Below are 22,269 nucleotides of genomic sequence, written 5' to 3' on the forward strand. Positions count from 1 at the left end.
TCAATGTAGGAAGCGCGGTAAGGTGCTAGGAATTCGGGCATGAAGAGTATATGACCTGATATCGTTGATTCCCCTATTCTTTTCATGGGCCACTCAGTCAAAATTCCACAGTAATTCAACAACCTGATCAGCTTCCCGTTTCCGTGAATTCCCTTTGAGAACGTATACCTGCCTCACCGAAGTCGGCGAAAGCGCCTCCGCGTGAACCAGCCGATAACTAAGCTTCTCTCCCTCGGGGACCTTGCCCCTCAACGGCCCTAGGCTAACATCAAACGCCCCGTCCGTAACACCCCACGTCTCCTCCGTCTTATCAAGATCAATCTCGCTCAAGCCCCCAGGGTATACGGCTATGGAATATCCGTTCGTAAAAATCGTGTCGTCGCCGAAACCCCAGCGCTGCAGGAAGCAATCGCCGCAGAACTTTGCTATGAGCGCCATCTTGTCGACGGGGTGCTTGTACCAGCTCTTCCAGTGGTGCAGGCTGAGGGGCTGGATGCCCGACTCGAAGAAGCCTGAGACGTCGCCGCGCATGTCCTGTTGGTGGAGCCCGTGGATGTGGGTGAGCTTGGCCCTGGTGTGGAGGTATACGCAGTCCATCAAGATGCCGTCGCCTTGGTCCGACTGAGTCTCGGCGAGGCACTCTTCGAGGTGGTTGTCTAAAGTCCTTGCCGTTGGTACGGAGAGAAACACGCCGGCTCCGCCGAAGGCCATGAATCCCCAATTTTTAACGGCTCGGAAATCTTCGGAGAGAGCGCCGAGGTACTGGTCTTTGGTATGATCGTAACGATCGAGTTCTTGAGCCAATTTGTAGAAGGAGGGGAAGAAGGTATCGTCGTCGAGGATTCCGATCCACTTCGTCTGAGAGTCGGAGTAGCGCAACAAATCCCGTATTATAGCGAAGTGGTTTTGTGAGGTAGTAAGCCCTTCGATCGTCGGATTGATAATTGTAGCATCGATGCTCTGGCGGGAGAACAGGAGCTCTAAGTCGTCGAGCTGCTCCCGAGTAGCCGGTTTGGAATCGCTCAGTATAACTACCAGCTTAGCAGACGACCTCGACAGCCAGTGCGCCAAAGTCGGCACCGAGTCCCTCAAGCGCTCTTGCGAAGTGACGATGCCGAATATGAATTCCGAATATGTCCTATCGGGATGCGGAAGTGGGACGTGTAATGGAATCGATTCGCAGGGTTCGACCTCAGCGCCATTGCACGAGGAAAGTTCAATGTTTCGCTTCGAGGGGAACAGCGATTCCGGGATGTGGACTACTTGGTCCCTATCGACATGTGTCGACAGCACCGGTTTAATACAGCGCCGAGAAAAAACGATCTGGTCGGTCAGGCGCAAAGACCGAAGGTATTCGAGCTCGGCCGGACATTCGCCAACTTGGCCACTTGCTTGTGGATGGGGGTGGCGAAGGGCATCATCGTCGGGCCCGCTCGAGGACAGTCGCTCGCTGTGCAGCTTTAGGAGCAAGAAGACGGCAAGGGCGGTGAGAAGAAGGGCCAAAGGCGAGGGTCCTCGGGAAACCCTCCGAGAAAACACACTTTGAAGCATCGTGGATGGCTTCAAGGATAGCAAGACGCCCTCTGTCTGGCGCAAGCGAGCTTGCCGAGATGTAAACTAGGCGGGTTCAAAATGCAAATAATCACAAGTAGCCAGATTTGCCCATCAGACAAGAGCCCATACCCTTAATATGGAAAAGCCAGTTCGGTCCGGCAAACTGGATAAATTGAAATCGTCAATGTGAGGCTGATATACATCTCTGTTCCTGCTAAGCAGGCCTGGGCCGCTCCCATTTGCTCATCTTACAGCGTCCCTTCCGCGACAGACTCCAGAGATACAAAATACAACATTTCAAGGTCCACAGCAGCAACCTTGCTGGGTTGCACCTTCCTGAGTGCCGACGACGATGGAATCCGAGGTCTGTGGGAAGGTGCATTGAACCAGTCTGCGTAAGGCGACGTTGAATCGTGAGGTCGGGAATGCCAAGCCACGTAACGAGTGACGTACTCCACTCCGCATTTGGCTGCGCTAAAGGGTTTCGGTCCCTTGCAATTACACGATAGACAGCTTTTTGGTGGTATTAATGGACTCATCGGTGCATGGCCTTAGTACATCAAACGTGATATTTCCCAGGTCCGGGTTTATTAGGGTGATGTAGTCAAAGATTAGATCCTGAAAATATGTTGCCCGGTTCTATCCTCCATGTAGAGTAACATCGCTAAGAGATGCCAATGGGTCTCAGTCGCAGCCCTATCATGTTGGGGATGGCTCTATCAATTGCGGCTTCAAGAACGCTAACCAGGACCATGCTAGTCTCAGGGGTTAACTCAAACCAGCACGCGTTTGCGCCGAAGATGAATGTTTCTACTCTCATCTTTCAACACTTCTGCTACTTGCCATTGGCACCCATCTCCGAACCGCCCCATGGCCCCGGCTTCCTCATCTACGGGTGCCTTCTTCTTAGTACCAACCCAAGGTACACGCTTCCGCAGACGATCCTTGTCAAAAGCCAAGGGCGAAGCGTGGCCGTGCTTCTCCTTTCCCTCCTCCCATTTCGTCGTGATTTCTATCGTTTCTATCGAGTCTTTGAATGGGGTGGGTTTCATCTTCTTCTGCTTCTTCATCCTCGATTTGTACTCCGTGGGCGAAATGCTAGGCATCTTCAAGTTCGTGAAGAAGTTCATCGTCTGTTTCGAGAAAAACGCCCACAGGAGAGCCGGAACCCAGACGGCTAGTGATGGACCAACTGTAGACATGGATGTTAGCCACATGTAGCGAGGCATCCAACCGCCAGAAAAATGGAAAGGGAAGACGCACAGATCTTGGGGTATATCCAGCCGGGCGTGTAGCTGAGATCTCCATCCTCCCGCCTCTGGAACGAGCTGATATTCAGAGCAAAGAGGGATGTGAGGAAAGATATTGGGAGCTACGGGTCACCATGTCAGCAAAAAAAGATTGTAAACGCCCGCATGGTGCATACGTACAAACAAAATGGTCATAATGGTGAACGCCATCAGCGTTCTCCCTTGCTGCACAGTTTCTTCTGACTGGGCAATGGCAATGGCGCTTTGCTCAAGGCCGAGAGTCGCGTTGACCTGCAAATGTAGTTCCGATGTTAGTCTCCCGATTTTACCGCTCCCCCAAAAAGAAACTCACCGCTCCCTCAATCTTCTTAGCAACCTTGTCCAACTCCTCGATGTCCCCAAGGATAGACCTGGCATGGCGATCATTGCTCGCAATACCCACGGGTAATCCCTCCTGCACGCGCTGCTGATGCGTCACGATAACCCGCAGTATGTTAAGCTCGTCGCGGATATCTTTGACTTTTCGGAGAAGGTCCGCTGCCGCGCGGACCGACTTGAGCCTGTTCTCATCGGATGCGGAATTACCACCCCGCTCCGTGAAGTTTCGAAAGAGCTCTGCTTCTTTGATGGACTATTCGGGAAATAAATTAACACGTGGTAGAACCCGAGAGAAATAGGAATCTCTAGAACATACGGCTCGATTAATGGCATCGGAAAAGATCTGGCGAGTCGATCGACGACCCTCCGGCTTCTTAATCATCAAGCCGGCATCCGCGCGTAAGTGTCCGAAGAACCCGACGCAAAAGTCTACGATAAATTTGCTCATCGCGATGGCAGAGTCTGGCTGCGGCTGCGCCCGCTCGTTTCCGGGGATGTTGCTGAGGTAGTTTAGAACAGTAATAGGAACAATGTCGTCGGCGTCGTCGACGCGGTGAGTCGACGACGTAATGATGTATTCTGACAAGCGTTAGACCGTTAGACCTTCGACTCAATCCTAAGGGTGAGTGTTTCAACTCACTCTCATTAATCACCCAGAGCCAGAGTTGATCAACTGTTAGAATCGTCCAAGATTCGCATTCTGCGACATCACCACCAGCATTAAGCTCAGCCGTAACGATCTGATCCTTATTACGACGTCTCCTCTCCTCTTCGGAGGCGTGGTCTCGTTCGAAGTGGTAGTAAAATTCGTCTAGCGTTCGGGTTCCGTGCATCACGACGTTCGTGTTTTCGTAGCACTTTAGGAGTTTTTGGTATTCTTCGCTGGTTGTACCATCCTTCCTTTGCTCGGAGAAGGTGATGTAGGGCATCTATGAGCGAGTTAGCATCGGATTGGTTTGAATTAGCGCCGTCCACTTACGTAGAGAGCAACATGGCATCTGTTCTCTGGAGAATTCTGCTCCGGTTTCTCCAAATGTGAGGAACTATCTGATTTCCTGTCCACGGGATGCTCCACCGATCCGGCCTTACTACCACTCGCCCTACTACCGGTGGTGTGGATAGAAGCCGCCGAACCAGTACGACGCCTAGACTCGGGGAGTTCATCCTCGGATGGCTCCCCTCGAGGCGGCTTTTGCGGCTTATCTTTCCACTTGTCCCCAAGCCACGTCGAGCAACTCGGCTTCATAAACCGAGATTCAAATGACGCATCGGGAACCTCATGCCAACTAGCTCTCAAAAAAGCCTGCAACTCCTCGTGAGCTTCCTGCGGCTCATCATCGTCGATGAAAATCCTCAGCACCAAATCGTTCATCCACTGCAAATTATTCGCTGGCAGATGGATCCACCTGAACGACAGGTCCTCCTCGGAATACGTCTCATCATCATCCTCGTCCTCGTCCCCGTTCTGCATGGCGTTTCGAGCCTGCTCCATGATCTCGTTCGGTCCCGCGTTATATATCACTTCCTTGACGTCCCTGAACCTGCGCAGGAAACCCGATCGGCCGTCCTTGGCATAAAAGTCGATGATGCAGGCGTCGATCTCGGGAAACTCAACCTCGAGCTCTGGCTTGAAGTATGGTACTCGCTCGGCCGATGTCTTGACGATCATCCTGACCATGGGGGGGTCAAGTAAAATGTCTAGGATCTCGTCGTAGCACTCTCGCGAACGTGCAACATTTACTCTCGGCTTCGAGGGACGGGCCTCGCTTTTTGTATTGCTTCCGGCGTCTTCTCCTCCCTCATCATCAGACTTCTTCGCATCCGAGCCGTCCCTGCCTACCTCCATCGAGCCTCTCTTCACACTTTCCGAGTCATCCTTCTCAGTCACCGAGCCACCCGCGTCCGGGTCCTTTGGGCGCAGCAGTGTGCTGCGGTCACCGGAGATCCTCTTGTCCTGTCCCGCATCGTTACTTTCCATAAGTTTGATAAGCTTCTTGACTACGGCTTCGGCCGTCTTTCTCCTCTTATTATCTCCTGGATGGAGCCCCGTACTTTGAAGCAACGTCCGCACTAACTCATATTCGCCATAATAAGCCGCCATAGTTAAGGCGTCCCAATTTGTATCCAAAGGGAACTGGGCAGTCGTCGGACGTTTGCTGTAGAGCAGGAGCAGACGCACAATGTCATGAGTGGACTCGGAACGGGCCGCCCAAAGCAAAGTATCCTCCTCGATATCGTCGGTGCCCCAGTCTATAGCTTTAAGACCAAAAAGCAGTTGCCGTAGCGTGTCCGGGTTCTCCCTGTCGGCGGCGATGTAAAGTGCCGTCTCTCCATCGTTGTTCCGGAGTGCCCTCCTATCTTCCTTCGTCCTATTAAGAATCAACTTGGTCCGCTCACCGTCGTCAATGCGCGCCGACGAGTGCAGTGCTGTCTCTCCGTCTTCGGTTAGCAACGTCGGGTCTGCGCCGTTGTCGAGAAGAAGTTCGACGACGCGTTGGAACCGCCCAGGAGCATCGTCGCCTGTCCTCGTCTCACAGAAACGATCGGTATCCTCTTTTGCGTCGTCATTGATAAGCAAGGATACACGCTCGGACGTGTATCGAGCCGCGACATGCAAGGCGGTTTCAGAATCCTTGTCTCGAGTGTTAACGCCGTCGCGTCGCTGATGCTTAAGAAGCTCTTCGACGATAACGGCGTATCCCTGGCGACTTGCAAGGTGGAGAGGGGTTTCACCGTCGCGATCATGGAGTGTCGTATCAGCCCCGCGTTGGAGAAGGAGTTTGACAATTTCCTTGTGACCGAAGAAGGCAGCCGAATGCAGGGCACTGAGGCCGGATTCGTCGGTGGTGTGGATATCGGCTTTGGCGTCTAACAACATCCCAACGATGGCCTCGTACCCCCACCTGCTGGCACTTATCAGCGGGTTCCATGCGCCAGCATCGCTGATGTTTGGTCTGGCGCCCTTTCGTAAAAGAGCCCGCACGATATCGTCAAACCCATATCGCGAGGCAACCCCGAGCGGCGTCCATCCCTCTCCGTTTGTTATATTGGGTTCCGCCCCTCGATCTAAGAGGAGATCCACGATCTCAGTATAACCATGGCGGGCAGCTATTCCAAGCGAGGTCCACCCATTGGAATCGGCCTTGTCAATATCAGGGTCCCTTTCGAGAAGTCGGATCACTACTTGTTTGTGGTTATTGAGACAGGCGGCCATGAGCGGAGTCCAGCCGTCCTCGTCAGCTTCGTCGACATCGCAATCCCTTGAGAGTAGAAGCCTCACAATCCCGTCGTATCCGACTCGGCTAGCAGCGTAGAGGAGCGTACACCCGTCCCCGTCCAACTTGTTGGGATCCGCGCCCCTATCCAAAAGCATCTGAACAATATTTTCGTAGCAACCATATACGGCCTCCTCAAGTGCTGTCAACCCACTCTCGTCTGTTCTGTCTATCTCCACATCTTCTTCTAGAAGAAGCTTGACAATCTTGTCCTGGCCGTAGCAGGAAGCTACCATGAGCGGCGGCCGGCCGTTGATATCGGGTTCATCTACCTTGACGCCTTTATCGAGGAGCATCTTCAAGATCTCATCGTGGCCATATCTCGCAGCCGTTTCCAAGGGGGTCCAGAGTTCGTTATCTTTGACATCAGCATCCGCGCCGCTATCAAGAAGCAGCCTGACGATCCCCGTATAACCTCTTCGACAGGCCCAATCTAGCGCGGTACATCCATCCTTGTCTTTTGCATTGAGGTCGGCATGGTGCTTGATGAGGAGCTCTATGATTTCGTACCGATGGGCTAGGTGAACTTGGGGCGGGTCTCCGTAGACGGCAGAAACCAGCGCGGTCATTTGCTTGCGATTCCGCGCGTTGATTTGTTCCTTGGTCATGCGGCGCAGGAGCCCAGGAAGCACTTTGAGCACTGTGGTCGTTTCATCTTTCCGCAGTCCGTTTTTGATCAAGATCACCAGAAGGGGCTGGCCGGAGGAGGATCTGACGGCGACATTGGCTCCTCGGTTGACCAACCACGGGATCCTGGCTGGGTTGTTGACGGCTGCGTCTAAAAGGTCCTTATCAAGGGGGGTCCATTCAACCGGTTGTTCAGCAGCCCCATCCGCGTGTTCCTCTACCTTTTCATCCGCGTGTTCCTCTACCTTTTCATCCACGTGTTCCTCTACCTTTTCATCCGCGTGCTCGTCTACTTCTTCATCCGCGTGCTCGTCTACCTCGTCCGCGGCGAGACTCTCCGATTCCTCCGCTACCGCGCCACCCACGGCTCCCGAAGTCTCGGACCCATCGCCGCCCACAGAGTTTCGTGTAGTGGGCGAGTTGGGCTCGGAAGCCGCCTGAGATTCTGGGACTGTAAAGCCTTCGGTGGCCGCTGCCATGTAGGTGGGTAGAGTGTCGAGCTAGAGTCCTCTTCTGCGATACAAATGCTTCCACACAGCAAAGGAAAAAGAAGTCGTCCACTGAAGAGATGGTTCTCATCGACCTCGACTTCACTTAACTTCACTTAACTTGACTTTACCTCGCACGCTCGAGAAGAAAACAAATGTTGGGCAGGGCCCCCTGGTTATTAAAATACGAAGAATAATAGCTGTCATCCTGGGTCAATCGCGCTGGCCGCATGCTGTAAGGCGGCGGCGGCAAGGATAATTAGCGTAGATCCTTCGACCACCATCGGAGCCCCCCTGCAAGTTGCATGCTGAATTGGGGATGCGCTCTCATGCTGACCACACTCGGCACAGGGGTGGAAGCGTTGGCCCAGCGCATGGTCAAGTCTGGCCGAGCCAGCCAACGGGCACTACTCAATCAACTGATCGAAGTCTGGACAATTTAGCTGGGCAGGTTTGAATTTCGAATACTTCGTAGGAGACTCATTCTCAATGAGACAAAACACGCCCATCAATGCTTCCTTATGATGATGATGCATATTAGGTGGTACGTATCCTAGTAAGCAGGTCCCTGAGGACGCATTGGCGTGGGAGAACTATTGTGCTATTGTGGTGTTGCACATGAGAATGATTATATAAGCCAATGTCGATCTTGGTCTCGCGACTTTCATCGTCTTCCAAGATTTCCGCCACTTCGAGTCTTCGACCTTCAACTCGGCACCACTCTATGTCACCACCTTTCAGCCATGGCTTCAAACTCAGAGGAGTCGTCGTCGTCGTCCGACCATCCTTGGTCCGGCGATAACAAGTCAAAATTCCAGGCGTCAGTATTACATCCTAGCTCTCCCCAGACCATCCAACTGCTCGATGTTAACCGGGTTCTCTACAAACAGTAAGGCGATTAGCGAGTACTACGATCCGTGCCAGGAAGCAGCGTCGAGGAGCATCAAGTGCCTACATAGGAACGGAGGCGATCGAACCATGTGCGGCGATTATTTCCAGTAAGTCTGCGAGATCTTTACCATTTAGAAGCGCACCGCATGGAGGGACTTGTCGTCGATCTAGATCCTGGCTCGCTAATGTTCCTCTACCATAGGGCATATCGCGATTGCAAGAAGCAATGGGTACGTTTTGGCCCGGACTAACATGAACACTCCGAATTCGAAAATCCGCCCCTCCAATTCTAACTCTTGTCAACAGCTCGAGAAGCGAAAGGCCGAACGCAAGAAGAACTCCCTCTGGTAAGAGGGCGAGGCAAGGGGCGCACTCGACGCGGATGTGGCAGCCCATTCTAGTTTCTGGGACCCGAAACCGGAACTGGAACCAGGTATACTTTGGGTGCTAGCTGTCCTAGCAAAGAACAATGCTATCACGCGCGGCCGGCGGCCAGCGACATTCGCATCGACCCTGCGCCGCATCTACTCTTTGATAGGGATAGGTGCCATTGCCTCACTGGAAATAAAAGAGGCAATGAGTATTTCACTGTATAATATACAAGGATCTGGATTCGGCGTGCTTGCACTCATCGCAGAGTCACAGAGGGCGTTTGATCAAACCGAGGCGACTCTGTGCAGCTCCACTCTCTGAGTGCATTAGAGCGCTTTACTTCCAGATCCTCCTCGTGCCACCAGGCTCATGTATTATATGTCATGCATACAATCAAATATACCGATCTAGCCAAACTATTTACTGAGGAATAGAAGCCAATTGCTCCAACTGACGATAGGATGGAACTATGAAAGAGCACCTTGCAGTTTTACATCGTCATCCCACCATCCCGGGCCATTATGTAATCAGGCACATGCATGTATCCAGCGTTGTGCTGCTATCCAGTCTTTAACTCAACCCCACCAAAAGATGCCGTTCAAATTGATCCTTTGGGCAGGGAGAGAATTGGAAGAGCTCAAAAACCCCACCATGCGCGACCGCGGCAGATAAACCACCCTTCCCAGGTCCAATATCAATCTGCTGCAGCCCTTGAATGGTTCAAGGATAAACCCCGTAACCCCGTAGTTCACCATGGCTTCACAGCAGCCCCAGCTGAGGAGTGGCGTCGATCTACAGCTCCAATCGGCCTTTAGCGAGGGGAACTGGTCTGCGGTTGTGCGCCTGGCCGACAAACGAGCACGCACTCTAAAAGACCAGTACTATGAGGTATGGGCCGCGTCTTTTTTTGCACTGAGAGCCCGGAATTTGTTCGTTGTCGTTCTGGCTCGTTTTTTCACCTTACTTTACTCTTTTTAAAGTTGTACTCGGGGCTAACTAACGTTCAAAGATCGTAAAAATCGCAGCGGAAGCTCAGCTAGGAGCTCCGGTGGACAAGTCGTCGGTCGTCTCCTACGTGCAGAAGTTGCTCAAGGATGGAACCACGGTCAAGGACGTCGAGAGCCTTGAGCTGCTTGAGTGGGCGTGCCATGACATCATGCCCGAGTCCTTTTTCCTCGAGGCGATTGGACCTCTTCGTGTGAGGCTAGTGAAGTCCCAGCCTAGAGACAAGATCACAGCTATAGATTGCCTGGAGTCCTGCCTGCTTCACTGGGATCTTAGTAGCGCACAGCAAGTATGTCAATATCAATACTTAATTTTTTTTTCATTCTCCCTAGTTCCCCAAAGTGAAAGTTCTAACAAGCGTCTGTCCGACAAAAGATAGCCGCTCTCATCGATAGAACGTTCCCTCAGGAGCACAGGTTCTTCTTCTGGAATATCGTCACCACTTATCTCTTCTCGGTAAGATTACGAGTGTTATTCCCGTTCGTGGTAATATCCGCCTAACTTGGGAGTGCTACATAGCGGAGTGATCAATGCCCAGCAGACAAGCGGAAGCTCTACAGGGAGCTTTCGACCAAGCAAATTCAGAAGGCCGCTCAGGTGGCAGAACAAGTAAGTCTCCGTCCCTCTCACTCACTGTAGTCCTCTTGAGGCTGACGAAATGTAGGCCATTGAAGCCAAGGAGCATAATTTGCCCGTCCGCGGGATCCAGAGTGAGGAGGAAATTCTACTCTTGTTTGACATGCTAGCCTCCCGGGATGACCCGACCGAACTCAAGCAGGCCCTCAAAGGGCCTCTACTCAACCCGATCAAGGAACTGCGACTAGGGAGGAAAGAGGTTCTCCTTCGCACTCTCGATTTCCTCAAGGAGAAGGAGGAATGGGAGACGCTCTACACTATCGCCAAGGATGCCCTGTCCGAGAAGGAAGAAAGGGACTACCAGGTTCTTCCTTCTCTCCTCGCTTGCGATTGGAGGATTTGGCAGCACTTTATGGAGGCGGCAACCCATGTCATGCTGTCAGATATACAGTAAGTATTTGTCGACCAGTGACAGACAGAGAGAGAGAAAAAGGAGAAAGGGGGGGTTGGCTGTATGTGTGCGCTAACATTACTCTCAGGGTGATCGAGGACGTCACCTCGCTTTTCGCTAGTCATTCGAAAGCGACGGACCAGAAACCGGTATATGTGAGAACATTGGCACTGGTATCTGTGCTCATCTCCTTCGAGTTTGGCGATATCGGACAACCGGCGATGACTTTGAAACCTGCAGACTCTAGGCGAGTTTTGAAGCTGGTTAATTTCATAGAACAGCAATATAGCAGTCCGGCGTGCTTCGAGGACATTAAACGGTTCGTGGAGAGGTTGAGCACCCCGGAGCTGAAATACCTTGCCTACGAGCGGTTGCCCGAAATTGCGGACGAGGCTGAGGGCTACAAGTCGGTGGCCTTGAGGGTCTTGACGTTGAAAATACGCTACCTAATACAGACAATTCCTCAAGGAGACGGCTTTTTGCAGGACGATCTCAAGAACGACGGGCACGGGCGGAACATCGATTGGGCAACGATCGCTGTCGATAGCCTTTCGTTGTATCGAAAGTTAGAGGACGTTGACGCTGGGGATGAAGAAAACGAGCGAGCTCGACAGGACTTCCTCCCAGAATTGGCTGTTCTCTCGGCGGTCAGTCTGCTGAGGAAGGGCGCATTCGAGAAGAGGGATGCGTTGGTGGGGCAAGCGTCAGGCCAGTCCACCGGCTTCCGAGACCTCTTGACAGCGGCGACGATCCTAGAGCACCAACTGCAAAAGACGCCTAAGCACAGTGGCATCCTGTTCCTACTAGTCAGAATATACCTGGGGATCGGATGCGCCCGGAGAGCCGGTGAAGTATGGAGTAGCCTCGACGTGAAGCGAACGATCGTCGACTCCCTGGCGCCCATCTTCTTCGATCGTATCAGCGGCATCGCGCCGGACGTGGCATCGGGACCTCTCCTCGCAAGCAGCGTGCAGTCGCATTACCTTAACTCGTTGAGGTTGCGGATGCCTCGCCGGCTTGCAGACGCTTTTGATTGCGAGAGTTACTCGAGCATATTGCAGATTCCGGAGAATACCGGGAAGCTGAGGACGAGTTGCACGATGGCTATGGGGTATGTGGAGGAGCTGCGGGCGCAGAGGGCTATGGGGCTTCGACGAGGAGAAGGCCTGAACGCTCTTTTACTGGGTAAGATGATGGCGAAGTAGGTCCTTTTCGGGAGCTAATGAAGACTAACGGGTACGTTGCGTAGGTGAGATTACGGATGAGACAGAACTCTCTGTCAGGATCGACTATGGATCCTTCCCGAACCTTGGAAGCAGCTTTCAGCCTCCCCTCCACGAGGTCCTGTCCGTGGGACCAAGGCTTTCGGTAAGAACGCATCCTCTCCAGAAACGGAAAAGAATCACAGCCTAACAAGCTTTCTAGAATAACCGATCCCACCTTTCTCTCCTCGCAGAGCAATACTTCTCCCTCCTAACTTTCAAAGCCCCAACAGCCTACAAACCCTCCAACCCCGCCCTCGCCTCTACAGCCGACCACACTCTCATCATCGAGTCCCTCTCGCGCCTCGCCAACTCCTTCAACAGGTTCCTCCGCGGACCCAAAACCGAACTCCTCCCCCACGAGCGCATCTACTACAACCTCTTGTCGGTGCTGTCGTCCCTCACCCTCGACGCGGTGAATTCCATCCGCTCGCGACCCGTCATCGAGTCACTTCCGGCTCTCGTGGCCTCGGTCACGGATTCCTTGGAATTACTTCTGGACCTAGCGGCGGCGGGACAATCTGATGCGTCTGCGTCGGAAAGCATCCTGGGGACACTCACCTCGCTGATTCCGATATCATACGTCCGCGACGCGGCTAGTGCCGTCCGGGCGGCGACGAGCTACGTGCAAGGCTACCATGATCGGCAGACCGCGAGGGACCGCTCCGGCGAGACGGGGCTTCGAAAGGAAGTCCTCGCGGATATCAAGAAGCTGGACGGCTCCGCGAAGGAAGCCCTCAAGGAGGCGCAAGGGTGGATCGCGTCTTCCAGGAGAGATGTCGCTAAGGCTGGGTTCGTGCAGCAGCTGGCTCGCTTCGTTAATGAAGTACCCGAGGAGGGGAGTGATGAGAAGTTGGAAGAGGTGGTGAAGAAGGTTATCAGGAGGGAGGGGGACGGAGAGGTTAATATTTGGGCTAAGAGGGTTGTGGATGGGTGGAGGAATAACCTGGACGGATGGATGCAGGTAAAGTGGGAGTAGAAAATAGAGATTAGAGAAAAAAAAAAGCAAACGGTAGAGAGGGAGAGGGGATTTCGTAGACATGCGCATGAAAAGGGTCGCATGAAAAGGGTCAATATTTCTTGGTTAAGAGGGGAAAAAGAAGGGTGGATCTGCTCAGACACGTCTGTAGAGCAGCTCGTTCATTATTCTACATGATAAAAACCATGGTGTTGTTCCTAGAGATTCCGTCCATCCCCATATGCCGTAAATGTACAATTCGTTACCCAAACGCAATGCAAAAAAAAAAGGAAAAGAAAAAAAAAAGACCCAACCTCGAACATGCAACATAACGCTATCCTTGGCTAAATCGGAAGCAAAAAGATGGCGAAGAAGAAGAAGAAAAAAAAAAAAAAGGAGAAGCAAGACATGAAGCTCAAGTCACAGACTATTCAGCCCATCTCACTTCGTCCCAAGAAAAAAAAAAGGAAAAAAAAATTGAAGCACAAAGGGGCTACCTAGTAATTCAAGCTCTTCCTCCTTGCCTTCTTAGCCATAGCCTGGGCCCTCTCCTCCCTCAAGGTAACCCAGATCCAAAACCAGCTGACCATCTCGACGAAGGCAAAAGTGAAGAAGACGCGGTTCTTGAGGCCGTCGCCGCCCCACGAGGAGGCGCTGTAGCTCGGGTTGTGGGCGTGGGCGGAAGGGTGGGCCATGCGGCCTCGTGGGTTCTGGGAGGGCGAGGCGTAGAGGGGCGAGGAGGAGGAGAAGATGAAGGAGTAGAAGCTGAGGGCGAAGGCTATGGCGAGGCGGATGGGAGCTATTTTGGAAGGGAAAGAGTTCTTAGCTTGGTGGTCGCCAAATTCAGGGAGCGTGGGGGAGGGATGTACCTTGTGTGGCCCAGTGATGGAAGAGGCTAATCTCCTCGGGGAGACTGAGAGTAACGAGGTCGGTAATTCCGATGATGGCGAGGATCACGGCAAGGAAAGCGAGAGGTGGTGACTGGGACTCGAAGCTGCGGGCGTAGGGCTGAACAAACGGGTTTTGTTAGTTGAAACAGAAATCACGGCGCGTGGGGCCGGGAGGAGAAGAAAAAAAGGGGGGGGGGGGGGGGGTTGGCTATACCATGCCCATGGCCTCGCCGAGCACGTAGACTATGGCCTGGTCGGCTATTGTACCCGGGTTTGTGAGGAAGAAGAAGCCTAGGGTTATGTGGAAGAGGGAGATGGAGGTGATGATTGTGCGGGCGGAGATGAGCGCCATGGTGGGCGGGAGCTTCTGTTTTGCACAGGAGGATGTTTCGGTGGGGATCGCGGTGTGAGAGTGAGAGCTGGAATAGACAAAGGGCGTCGCGGGTATCCAGGGTGAAAAGGCCGGAGGTTGTTGTGTTGTCCCGATATGCGCGATGGGCGTCCTTGTTGGGATCAAGATTTGCGATTTGATCTTGATAGGGAAAGATGGAGCCAAGTTGAAAGTTGTCGAAATTAGGTTGCACTCAAGGGGAGGATACAAGGATACAATGGAACATGTACTGCGGAACGTGGAATGTCACGGGTACAATGGTACTTGGCGCGTGAAACCGAGTCGCGGGGTTTCAGAGAAATTAAAGCCAGTTCAGGACCAGCAAGGCCAGCCTAGGGCTTGGCATGGTTTTTGTGGGCTGCGGCAGGCTACACTAGGACAGGACCAAAATTGGACTAGGAATTCGTGGGGCTGTTGGTGACGGTCAGACAACGGTCGGCCAGCTGGTAACAGACTGCCCCTGAAACGGCGCTTTCATTCCCAAGAGTTTAGCGGTCAATTAGTGCTAGCTTATCACTTATCACCGTGACGGCCCGCTGATGTTGTCGTTGTCAGCACAAAGTCTCAATCCAGGTACCAGGGCCATGACGGGTATTTCTACATTGCGCCTTGAAATGCGTGAGCGTGAACCTGTCACTTTTTTAAGACTTGATCGTTTCATCACATGTTCTTGGGTCTATGTAGTTTAGTAGTTTAGACAAGGTCGCTAGCTTGTGATTAGATTATTCTGGATGTTTGCATCAACGGTTTGGGATATCAATGATGGAGGGTTCAGGCTGGTACCCCTCACCAAGACACTCACTGCTCATTCAGCATTCAGATGCTCCCTACCTCGGTAGTGCTCATAGCGGTCAACGTCAATACCAATGTGATACGATGCTGAAGACAAATCGTGAATGCAAGGGAGAGACTGCTTTTTGATATCAAACGGTACGAAATGCCGTTCGATGCCAATGTATGACTCGGGAGCTGAGGCTAAGGGAGACGCAAGGTTGAAGCCCATCCCATCCCTTGCTGTAATCAATCACTGATAAAATCCCCACCTGACAAGCTCCCCTCCAAGCCAAGTCCCCAGTCCTCGTCTTCCCCGCCAAGAATTTCCAACTTCCCAAACACCAAAGCTCAGAGAAGAAGAGACTAAGAATCCTCCCAAGACTAAAACCGTCCAAGACTTTAAAAAAAAAATCATCCGAGCTCCACTTCATTCCAGCTGACTGGCATCTGCCCCTCCAATCGCAACCCACTCAACCCACTCAATCCTCAACGCTCAATCCGCCATTGATCTCTCACTCTTTCTCATCGCTCATCCCATCCCGTCTCATCGCCAAGACACAAAAACCACCTCCCTCACCCCGTTCAACACCCACCGCCCTCCAATCTTGTCCCCCGCTCCCCCTTCCGCCTCCCACCGCCCGCCTCCGTAATGGCCTCCGCCAATCCCCCCTCCGACCTCGACAAGCCCCGTCACATCCGCTACTGGCAACGCTGTCACCGCTCCCTCCTCCCCATCTACTACACGCCCCAAGACTCCATCCGCCTCACCCTAACCTTCTTCATCATCTCCGCCCTCGACCTCTTATCCGGTCCCTCCTCCACTTCCTCTTCCCCTAGCACCAACCCCCCCCTCCTCACCCCCGCCGACCGCAAATCCATCCGCTCCTTCGTCCTCTCCCTCCGCCACCCCGCCGGCGGCTTCGTCGGCTCCCCAAACCACCTCCTCCCCAGTCCCTTTTATCTCGGTCTCAAAGGCGGAGGATTAGGACAACAATTCGGAGGCGGCAGCAGTACTACTCCCCATCGCCATCATCATCACAATCGTCACCACCCGCACGCCCACGACGCAAATCTAGCAGCGACATCCTTCGCTCTTCTCCTCCTCGCCCTCGCCGCTGAAGACGACGAATCAGCGCGCACTGCCTTCGCCCACGTGGATCGCAAGGCTACCTTGCGCTGGCTCAGGAGGCTGCAGCGCGACGACGGGAGCTTCGGGGAGGTGGTGGATTCCGAGGGGAGGGTCCAGGGCGGGAGGGATATGCGGTGTTGTTACCTCGCGGCGAGCATAAGGTGGTGTTTGAGGGGGGACGTAGAGGAGGGCGATGAGGAGTGGGTGGAGGATATTGATGTTGAGGGGCTTATTCGGCATGTGCGGCAGGCCCAGGTCAGTTTCTTTTCATTTTCATTTTGTCTCTCATTTATTTTATTTATTTCGCTATCATATTTCATTTTTTTCTTTTCTCTGGGCGACTTGTAGCTTTTAAAATATTGTGTGCTCGGCATATTCTGACTTGTAAAAAAAGACGTACGATGGCGGCATGGCAGAAAGCTCCCAGCACGAATCCCACGGTGCGTTCCCCCCTCACTCAATTCTTATTCCCCTTCCTTAGATCCTGAAGTTTTTTAAAAAAAATAGCCGGCTATGCCTACTGCGGCGTCGCCGCCCTCTCCCTCCTCGAGCGCCCGCTTGCTGAGAGCTCCACCCGGCCGCGGCCCGCGCTCCACGCCGGGATCCCCAACATGCCCGCCCTCGTCAAGTTCCTTGCGTGTCGCCAATTCGCCTACATCGAGGCCCCGTCCGCTTCTTCGGACGATGATGAGGAAGACGACCCGGAGACGGGGAATTACATTGATGGACGGCCTGGTTCCGTGCCTTGCGGTGATGAGCTTTGCGTTGGTTATAATGGCCGATGGAATAAGAACGCGGATACCTGCTACTGCTGGTGGGTAGGCGGCACTCTCCAGGTATGTTTCCCCCCCACCCCAAACTCTCGTTTTTGTTCTTCCCTTCCATAAAAAACTAAAACCCTACCCCCCTCAAAGATCCTCGGCCACCTCGACCTAGTCAACAAGCCCGCCTCCCGCCGTTTCATCACCTCCAAAACCCAGCACATCATCGGCGGCTTCTCAAAGTACCCCGGCGGCCCTCCCGACGTCTACCACGCCTACCTAGGCCTAGCCGCCCTCGCCGTCCTCGACGAGTCCCCTCCCGAGGATCGGCAGCTGAAAGAGTTTGATGCTGAGCTTTGCGCTAGTTTGGATACGGTGAGCAAGATTGAGAAGGCTAGGGCGGGTCTTATTAGGCGGTGACATGGAGACGGGCAATCCAGGGGAGAGGTTTGAAAAAAGAGTCTTTGTTCAAAGGGAATTAGAATAAAAAATGGATAGGTTAGGAGTAAAAACGGTGGTATCTCGGTATATGATACAGCTGCTAGGAACAGGAAACCCCTAGAGCAACGAAACGGAACAAAAGGAAAGGGGGACATAGATAAAAATAAGGAAGGGAACCCAAAAATTGAATATCCCAAGAAGGAAGAAAAAAAAGTCGCCGTCCATAAATGCCTTCGTCTGCCGCAAGCGTGTTGCTCTCTCATTAGCCGCAAAAAGAAAAGAAAGAAGGAGAAAGAAAAAAAAGAGCCAAGTTTCATCGAGGGTGTGTTCCTCCAGCCCATTACCCAAGTCCAAAGTTTGCTGTCCCTTCATACGACCATTAATGCCTCTCAGGCTTTTCTCTTCTTATCCTCACACTTCGCCCGTCGGAGACTTCTTCTTCCCGAGAGAGGCCCACTACTCCTTTGGAGTTGCCAACCCCGTAATCCTCGGCGCCGGCGCAAGGGTCCCCCCTCTAATCATGTCTGGCACCGGCACCCCATCATCAAAGATATGCTCTTCAATCTTCTCACCAGGACCCCGAATCACCGGACTAAAAACATCCACCTCCTCTACTTCCTCTTCTAGATCCCTCTCCTCCTCGTCATCCTCATCAACCTCCTGAATGGTAATCTCACCAGATCTCCGCCCCAAGCCTGAAGCGCTCGCACTCCTCGAATGACTTCCCGATCCACTCCCTCTGGATAGGGGCGGACCACCCACCGGACCGCCACTCATATTCAGCATGGGACCCTTGAACAGGTTCCTCTTCCGCTTGGCAAACATCACCCCGCCAGCACCGAACGGGTTCGGCGATCCGGGGGTCTGCATCCCGCCGCCGCTCGGGGGCATCCCTTCGTTGAATATTCTCAGCGGCGCGGGCGATCCGCTGCCGCGCACAAGCCGGATGTTGGAGGGGATGGAGTTGTGCGTCGGCGTGGCGGGCAGGACCTTGACGCTGTGGTGGGGTGAGGTGCCGCGGTGGTGAAGCGTCGATTTGGACATGGTTGTTGAGATAGATCCGTTGGAACTCGTGGATGACGCCTTGGAGTGAGAATGGTGATGGTGGTGGATCGAGCGAATCGACGAGACGGACGAGGACGTGGATTTCCTACCTCTCAGCCCCGTCGAGGATCGTCGCATGGCCGATCGGGGGGTCAGGGGAGACGGAGACAATGACTGCCGCTTGTAACTCTGCGACGAAGGCACCCTCGCACTAGGAGGCGGCGACGGAATCCCCAGAGATGTAGGGCTAACCATGGCGCTGGAGATGGGCAGCGTAGGATTTATTTTCGGCAGCTGCCCGTTGGCGACCAGTCCCGGCGGTAGCACGCTCGTGGCGGGATTGGGACTGACGCTGGCGTTGCTGTGGGGGTATTTCCCCGTCTGGGGCCTCGGGCTAGATGTCTCAGAACCCCCTTTGCGGTTGCCAGCCTTGCCGTTCTTGCGCAGGTCCGGGGTCGAGAGGCTGCCCTTTCGGATATGCGACTTGCTCCGCCGAGTATTTTCGAAGATCCAGTGGGTCCAGTTCTTCCACGTGGCGAGTATCGCCTGCGACGGTCGTTTGCGCACTTTTTGCGGTGGTCGCGCGGCGTCTGAGCCGCCCTGCATCTGGTGTAGGTGTTCCGACGTCGTTACAAGGTGCAGCGTGGAGCCCCTGGATCTCGCACTTCTCAGGATCCCTTCCTTGGGCGGCGGTATAGGGCGGCGAGTCCTCGAAGTGCTTGCGGACCGGATAGAATCTTTATCTATAGGCGGCGGCGGCACCTCCCCTTCCGACTGGCTGCCGACCTTGTTGTCACTACCAGCCTCAGCAAGCTGCGGCAAATCGGGCACGCGGTAGTCGGAGTAGTGCGCGCTACGTCTCTCGCTCCTCCCCCGCGTCCTAGGTGGATCGCCCACCCGCACGTAATTACCAACAGTTCCCTCTTCGCGCACGTCGTGTAGCACAGGGGTCATGCGTTCCAGCCGACTCGACGCTGCCGATAAGCGTCGTAAACTGCGCAACTCCGCCTCCTTCTCCTTCCGCTTCCTCTCTCTCCGCCTCGCCTTACGCTCCTCTTTTTCGAGCAGCAGAGTCCACCATCCTGCTAGCACATCACATCTTTGCGCGAGCACACTCTCGATAACGGAGTCGATATCCACCCCGGCGCTTCGCATCCGCTGTAGGACCTCTTTTTCAAGGGCGGTCGAGAACGGTGCCGGTTGTTGGAGTTTGAGGATAGCTTGCTGATTGGGGGCATGTTCAGAGAGAAAGGGGTGGTTCAACACTTCGGATAGTGATGGGCGCAGGAGTGGTCGCTTAGAAAGGAGCAACTTGATTAGCGAAAGGGCATCGGGTGGGAGGTGGTCAGGGTATTTCGGTTCCTCCGTCAGAATCTTTGTCCTCGTTACGTTATCGTCGTCGTCATCGAAAGGCAGCTCGCCGCATAGGAGCGCGTACAGAATAACACCTAAACTCCATACATCAACCTTTTCACCAGCATACTTTTCTCCCTTGAGCATCTCCGGTGCCGAGTAGCATATCGTGCCGCAAAACGTCTGCAAATGATTCGCCCTGCCCTCGTATTCGCGCGTGAAGCCAAAGTCAACAAGCTTTACGTTTTCGTTCTTGTCGAAGAGGATGTTTTCGAGCTTGAGGTCACGGTGGACGCATGACTGCATGTGAACGTAGGAGACGGCGCCCACGAGTTGGGCGAAGATGCGTTGGACTTTCGGTACCGGAAGAGGGCCATGTTTGAGAAGGTAGTTGTATAGTTCGTCGCCTGGACGGGGTCAGCATCCGCGACTCATGAGAGTTGAGGCAAGCCAGTAATACCTGGACAGTATTCCAACACCATCCACACCAAAGATTCCGTCACTATTACCTCGTATAATCTCGCAATATGAGGGTGAACGAATTGTCGGTGATGGTGGATTTCACGCGCGAGATTCGAGTCGCTCTTGTTGGCCGACTTGAGGACGACCTAGGGGGCGGAACATGATCAGTGTCTCGATGCGGGCAATGCCTCTCGGGTTTTGGCATACCTTGGAGCCATTGGTGAGTTTATGGTTGGCGAGGTAGACCTTTCCGAAGGATCCTTTTCCGATTAGTCGCCCAAGAGTATAGTTGCCGACCGACTTGAGATCTTTTGTCGAGAATTCACTACAACATAACGCCGTTAGCATCTTCCGATTTCCCCGGGGGAATCCCGTTGGGACAGTTTCGTGTAGTGCTAAGCTAGCACGATGTTGAAAGCTCAAGACTCCGCAAGTTGAGAGGGTAAGGAGAGAGACATACTCGAGGAGTTCTTGGTACGAATGCGCAAGCTTTAAGCTCAACAGTTAGCAATGCTTCTGGAGCACTTCCAACACAGACCCGTTCAGATCATCCCGAGTCCCAGAAACAAAACGAACCTTGGCCTTTCGTCCCGAAGCCTCTGGTCTCCCCCTTGCTGGTTGCATGCCTCTGCAAAAACCACCGAGTCCACAACTCTACTCCGGATATGTCACTTCGGAGCAAGGTGTGGGAGTATCGTTCAGGGCACGGCGCCGGTAGGAATATCGGGTCGGGAAAGGTGCGCTCGTGGGAGGGAGATGCGAATATGTAGTGTGGGCGTCGTCGATGCAGAGCGAAGTTCGGGTCGTTGGGGATTGGATAACTAGGCGTCGTCATGCGAGTCGATTGAGGCAAAGTCGTGGAGCCTATGATCGTCGGAATAAAGCAAAAAATACGTGGGTTCAAGAAAAGCAGTTGAAGAGCAGAAATGAAACAGAAAAAGACTAGTGTACAATCTCTAGACAAGGAAAAATCAATCGTCGCTTCGATGTTCGCAGTCGTCGTCGTCGGCGGCTCGTCTCGTGTCAAATCGTACATAAAATTACCGACATCAGATGAATAACGTCGCAAAGGGGGGGCCACTGGTCGGAAGGAATCGATTGTTGCTTTTCTCTTTTCGGGTCCCTCGTTGTCACTCGTGATGGCTTTGCCTTCCGGTCGTATTCTTCACCTCCGAGTGTCCTGGTCGAGCTCGTCTGCGGTGAGGAATCGAAAAATTGAGGCTAGAGCAGGAGGTTTTGGGGATCAGTCAAGTGGTGTCTTGCTCCTTCCACTTGCAGCCACAGGTACGACCAAGGAGTTCTAGTTGGCTTCCTGCTTTGGGAGGAACGATAGAGGCAGTGGTTAGCGTGCTAATTTGGGAGCAGCGACCGAAAACACACTGCTAAGCAGTCTCCAAGCACTGATTCCCTGTACCTCTTAGAAGGTACCTGTGGAGCTAAAGTCATATTGCAATGTAATAGCGGAATGAGAAGTACCCTCGGAGCGCAGTATCTGAAGTACCTTTACTTGGACTTGACCTCCTGGACCCTGCATCACCCCACAGTATCAAGAATGATCATCAGTTTCCTATACACTGTTCCCACAGCGGTGCACAGACCCCGATACAAGAATCCTCTCCATGATGCTATGAGCTATTAGGTATTTTCAACCGATGTCACAGAGGAGCCAGTCAAGTGCCATCAATCCGCACAGTATGCACGATCCTATTCCGCAAATTAGGTCGCGTCAACTTGTTTGTCACTTGTCACTTGCGCCATCTAGATTAGTAGATGGAAGGTGCGATGACGATGTGAAGCTATCGCCGCGACCTCCGGAACTGGTCGCTGGTTGGACACAGCCCTTCATGTCCGTCATCAAGTAGCCATGGATCTTGAGATTGTGGGAGGGCTGTTCACCTCAAGCGGGGATATAAAATTGGAAGCTCCTTAAGAAGACA

At 53.4% G+C, this 22,269-nt stretch overlaps 6 protein-coding genes and 1 pseudogene across 6 annotated transcripts; 3 read left to right on the forward strand and 4 right to left on the reverse strand.

Annotated features, from left to right (window-relative positions):
* Window positions 1-93: 93 nt before the first annotated feature.
* SAPIO_CDS0647 lies at window positions 94-1,551 on the reverse strand (annotated as a pseudogene; the record flags this gene model as incomplete).
* A 776-nt stretch (window positions 1,552-2,327) lies between these two features.
* SAPIO_CDS0648 (1-alkyl-2-acetylglycerophosphocholine esterase) lies at window positions 2,328-7,563 on the reverse strand (the record flags this gene model as incomplete). The annotated part of the gene is made up of 7 exons (XM_016783376.1): window positions 2,328-2,746; window positions 2,818-2,926; window positions 2,985-3,095; window positions 3,157-3,435; window positions 3,499-3,761; window positions 3,823-4,111; window positions 4,162-7,563. The coding sequence occupies 7 exons, from the start codon at window positions 7,561-7,563 to the stop codon at window positions 2,328-2,330; spliced, it is 4,872 nt and encodes a 1,623-aa protein (XP_016646142.1).
* Window positions 7,564-8,315: 752 nt separating this feature from the next.
* SAPIO_CDS0649 (uncharacterized protein) lies at window positions 8,316-8,814 on the forward strand (the record flags this gene model as incomplete). Its single annotated transcript, XM_016783377.1, has 4 exons — window positions 8,316-8,392; window positions 8,463-8,570; window positions 8,666-8,693; window positions 8,770-8,814. The coding sequence occupies 4 exons, from the start codon at window positions 8,316-8,318 to the stop codon at window positions 8,812-8,814; spliced, it is 258 nt and encodes an 85-aa protein (XP_016646143.1).
* A 774-nt stretch (window positions 8,815-9,588) lies between these two features.
* On the forward strand, window positions 9,589-13,108 carry SAPIO_CDS0650 (Cytoskeleton organization protein; the record flags this gene model as incomplete). Its single annotated transcript, XM_016783378.1, has 8 exons — window positions 9,589-9,723; window positions 9,845-10,129; window positions 10,216-10,296; window positions 10,360-10,449; window positions 10,505-10,866; window positions 10,956-12,052; window positions 12,117-12,235; window positions 12,293-13,108. The coding sequence occupies 8 exons, from the start codon at window positions 9,589-9,591 to the stop codon at window positions 13,106-13,108; spliced, it is 2,985 nt and encodes a 994-aa protein (XP_016646144.1).
* A 476-nt stretch (window positions 13,109-13,584) lies between these two features.
* On the reverse strand, window positions 13,585-14,329 carry SAPIO_CDS0651 (uncharacterized protein; the record flags this gene model as incomplete). Its single annotated transcript, XM_016783379.1, has 3 exons — window positions 13,585-13,886; window positions 13,957-14,095; window positions 14,192-14,329. The coding sequence occupies 3 exons, from the start codon at window positions 14,327-14,329 to the stop codon at window positions 13,585-13,587; spliced, it is 579 nt and encodes a 192-aa protein (XP_016646145.1).
* A 1,462-nt stretch (window positions 14,330-15,791) lies between these two features.
* On the forward strand, window positions 15,792-17,452 carry SAPIO_CDS0652 (Prenyltransferase and squalene oxidase; the record flags this gene model as incomplete). The annotated part of the gene is made up of 4 exons (XM_016783380.1): window positions 15,792-16,526; window positions 16,666-16,711; window positions 16,779-17,107; window positions 17,186-17,452. 4 exons carry the CDS (start codon window positions 15,792-15,794, stop codon window positions 17,450-17,452), a joined length of 1,377 nt encoding a protein of 458 aa, XP_016646146.1.
* Window positions 17,453-17,929: 477 nt separating this feature from the next.
* On the reverse strand, window positions 17,930-20,956 carry SAPIO_CDS0653 (MAP/microtubule affinity-regulating kinase; the record flags this gene model as incomplete). Its single annotated transcript, XM_016783381.1, has 5 exons — window positions 17,930-20,277; window positions 20,331-20,478; window positions 20,540-20,657; window positions 20,793-20,821; window positions 20,909-20,956. The coding sequence occupies 5 exons, from the start codon at window positions 20,954-20,956 to the stop codon at window positions 17,930-17,932; spliced, it is 2,691 nt and encodes an 896-aa protein (XP_016646147.1).
* Between the last annotated feature and the right edge of the window lie 1,313 nt (window positions 20,957-22,269).

This window comes from Scedosporium apiospermum (assembly GCF_000732125.1).
Source record: "Scedosporium apiospermum strain IHEM 14462 chromosome Unknown SEQ_SAPIO_0033, whole genome shotgun sequence".
Lineage (NCBI taxonomy): Eukaryota > Fungi > Ascomycota > Sordariomycetes > Microascales > Microascaceae > Scedosporium > Scedosporium apiospermum.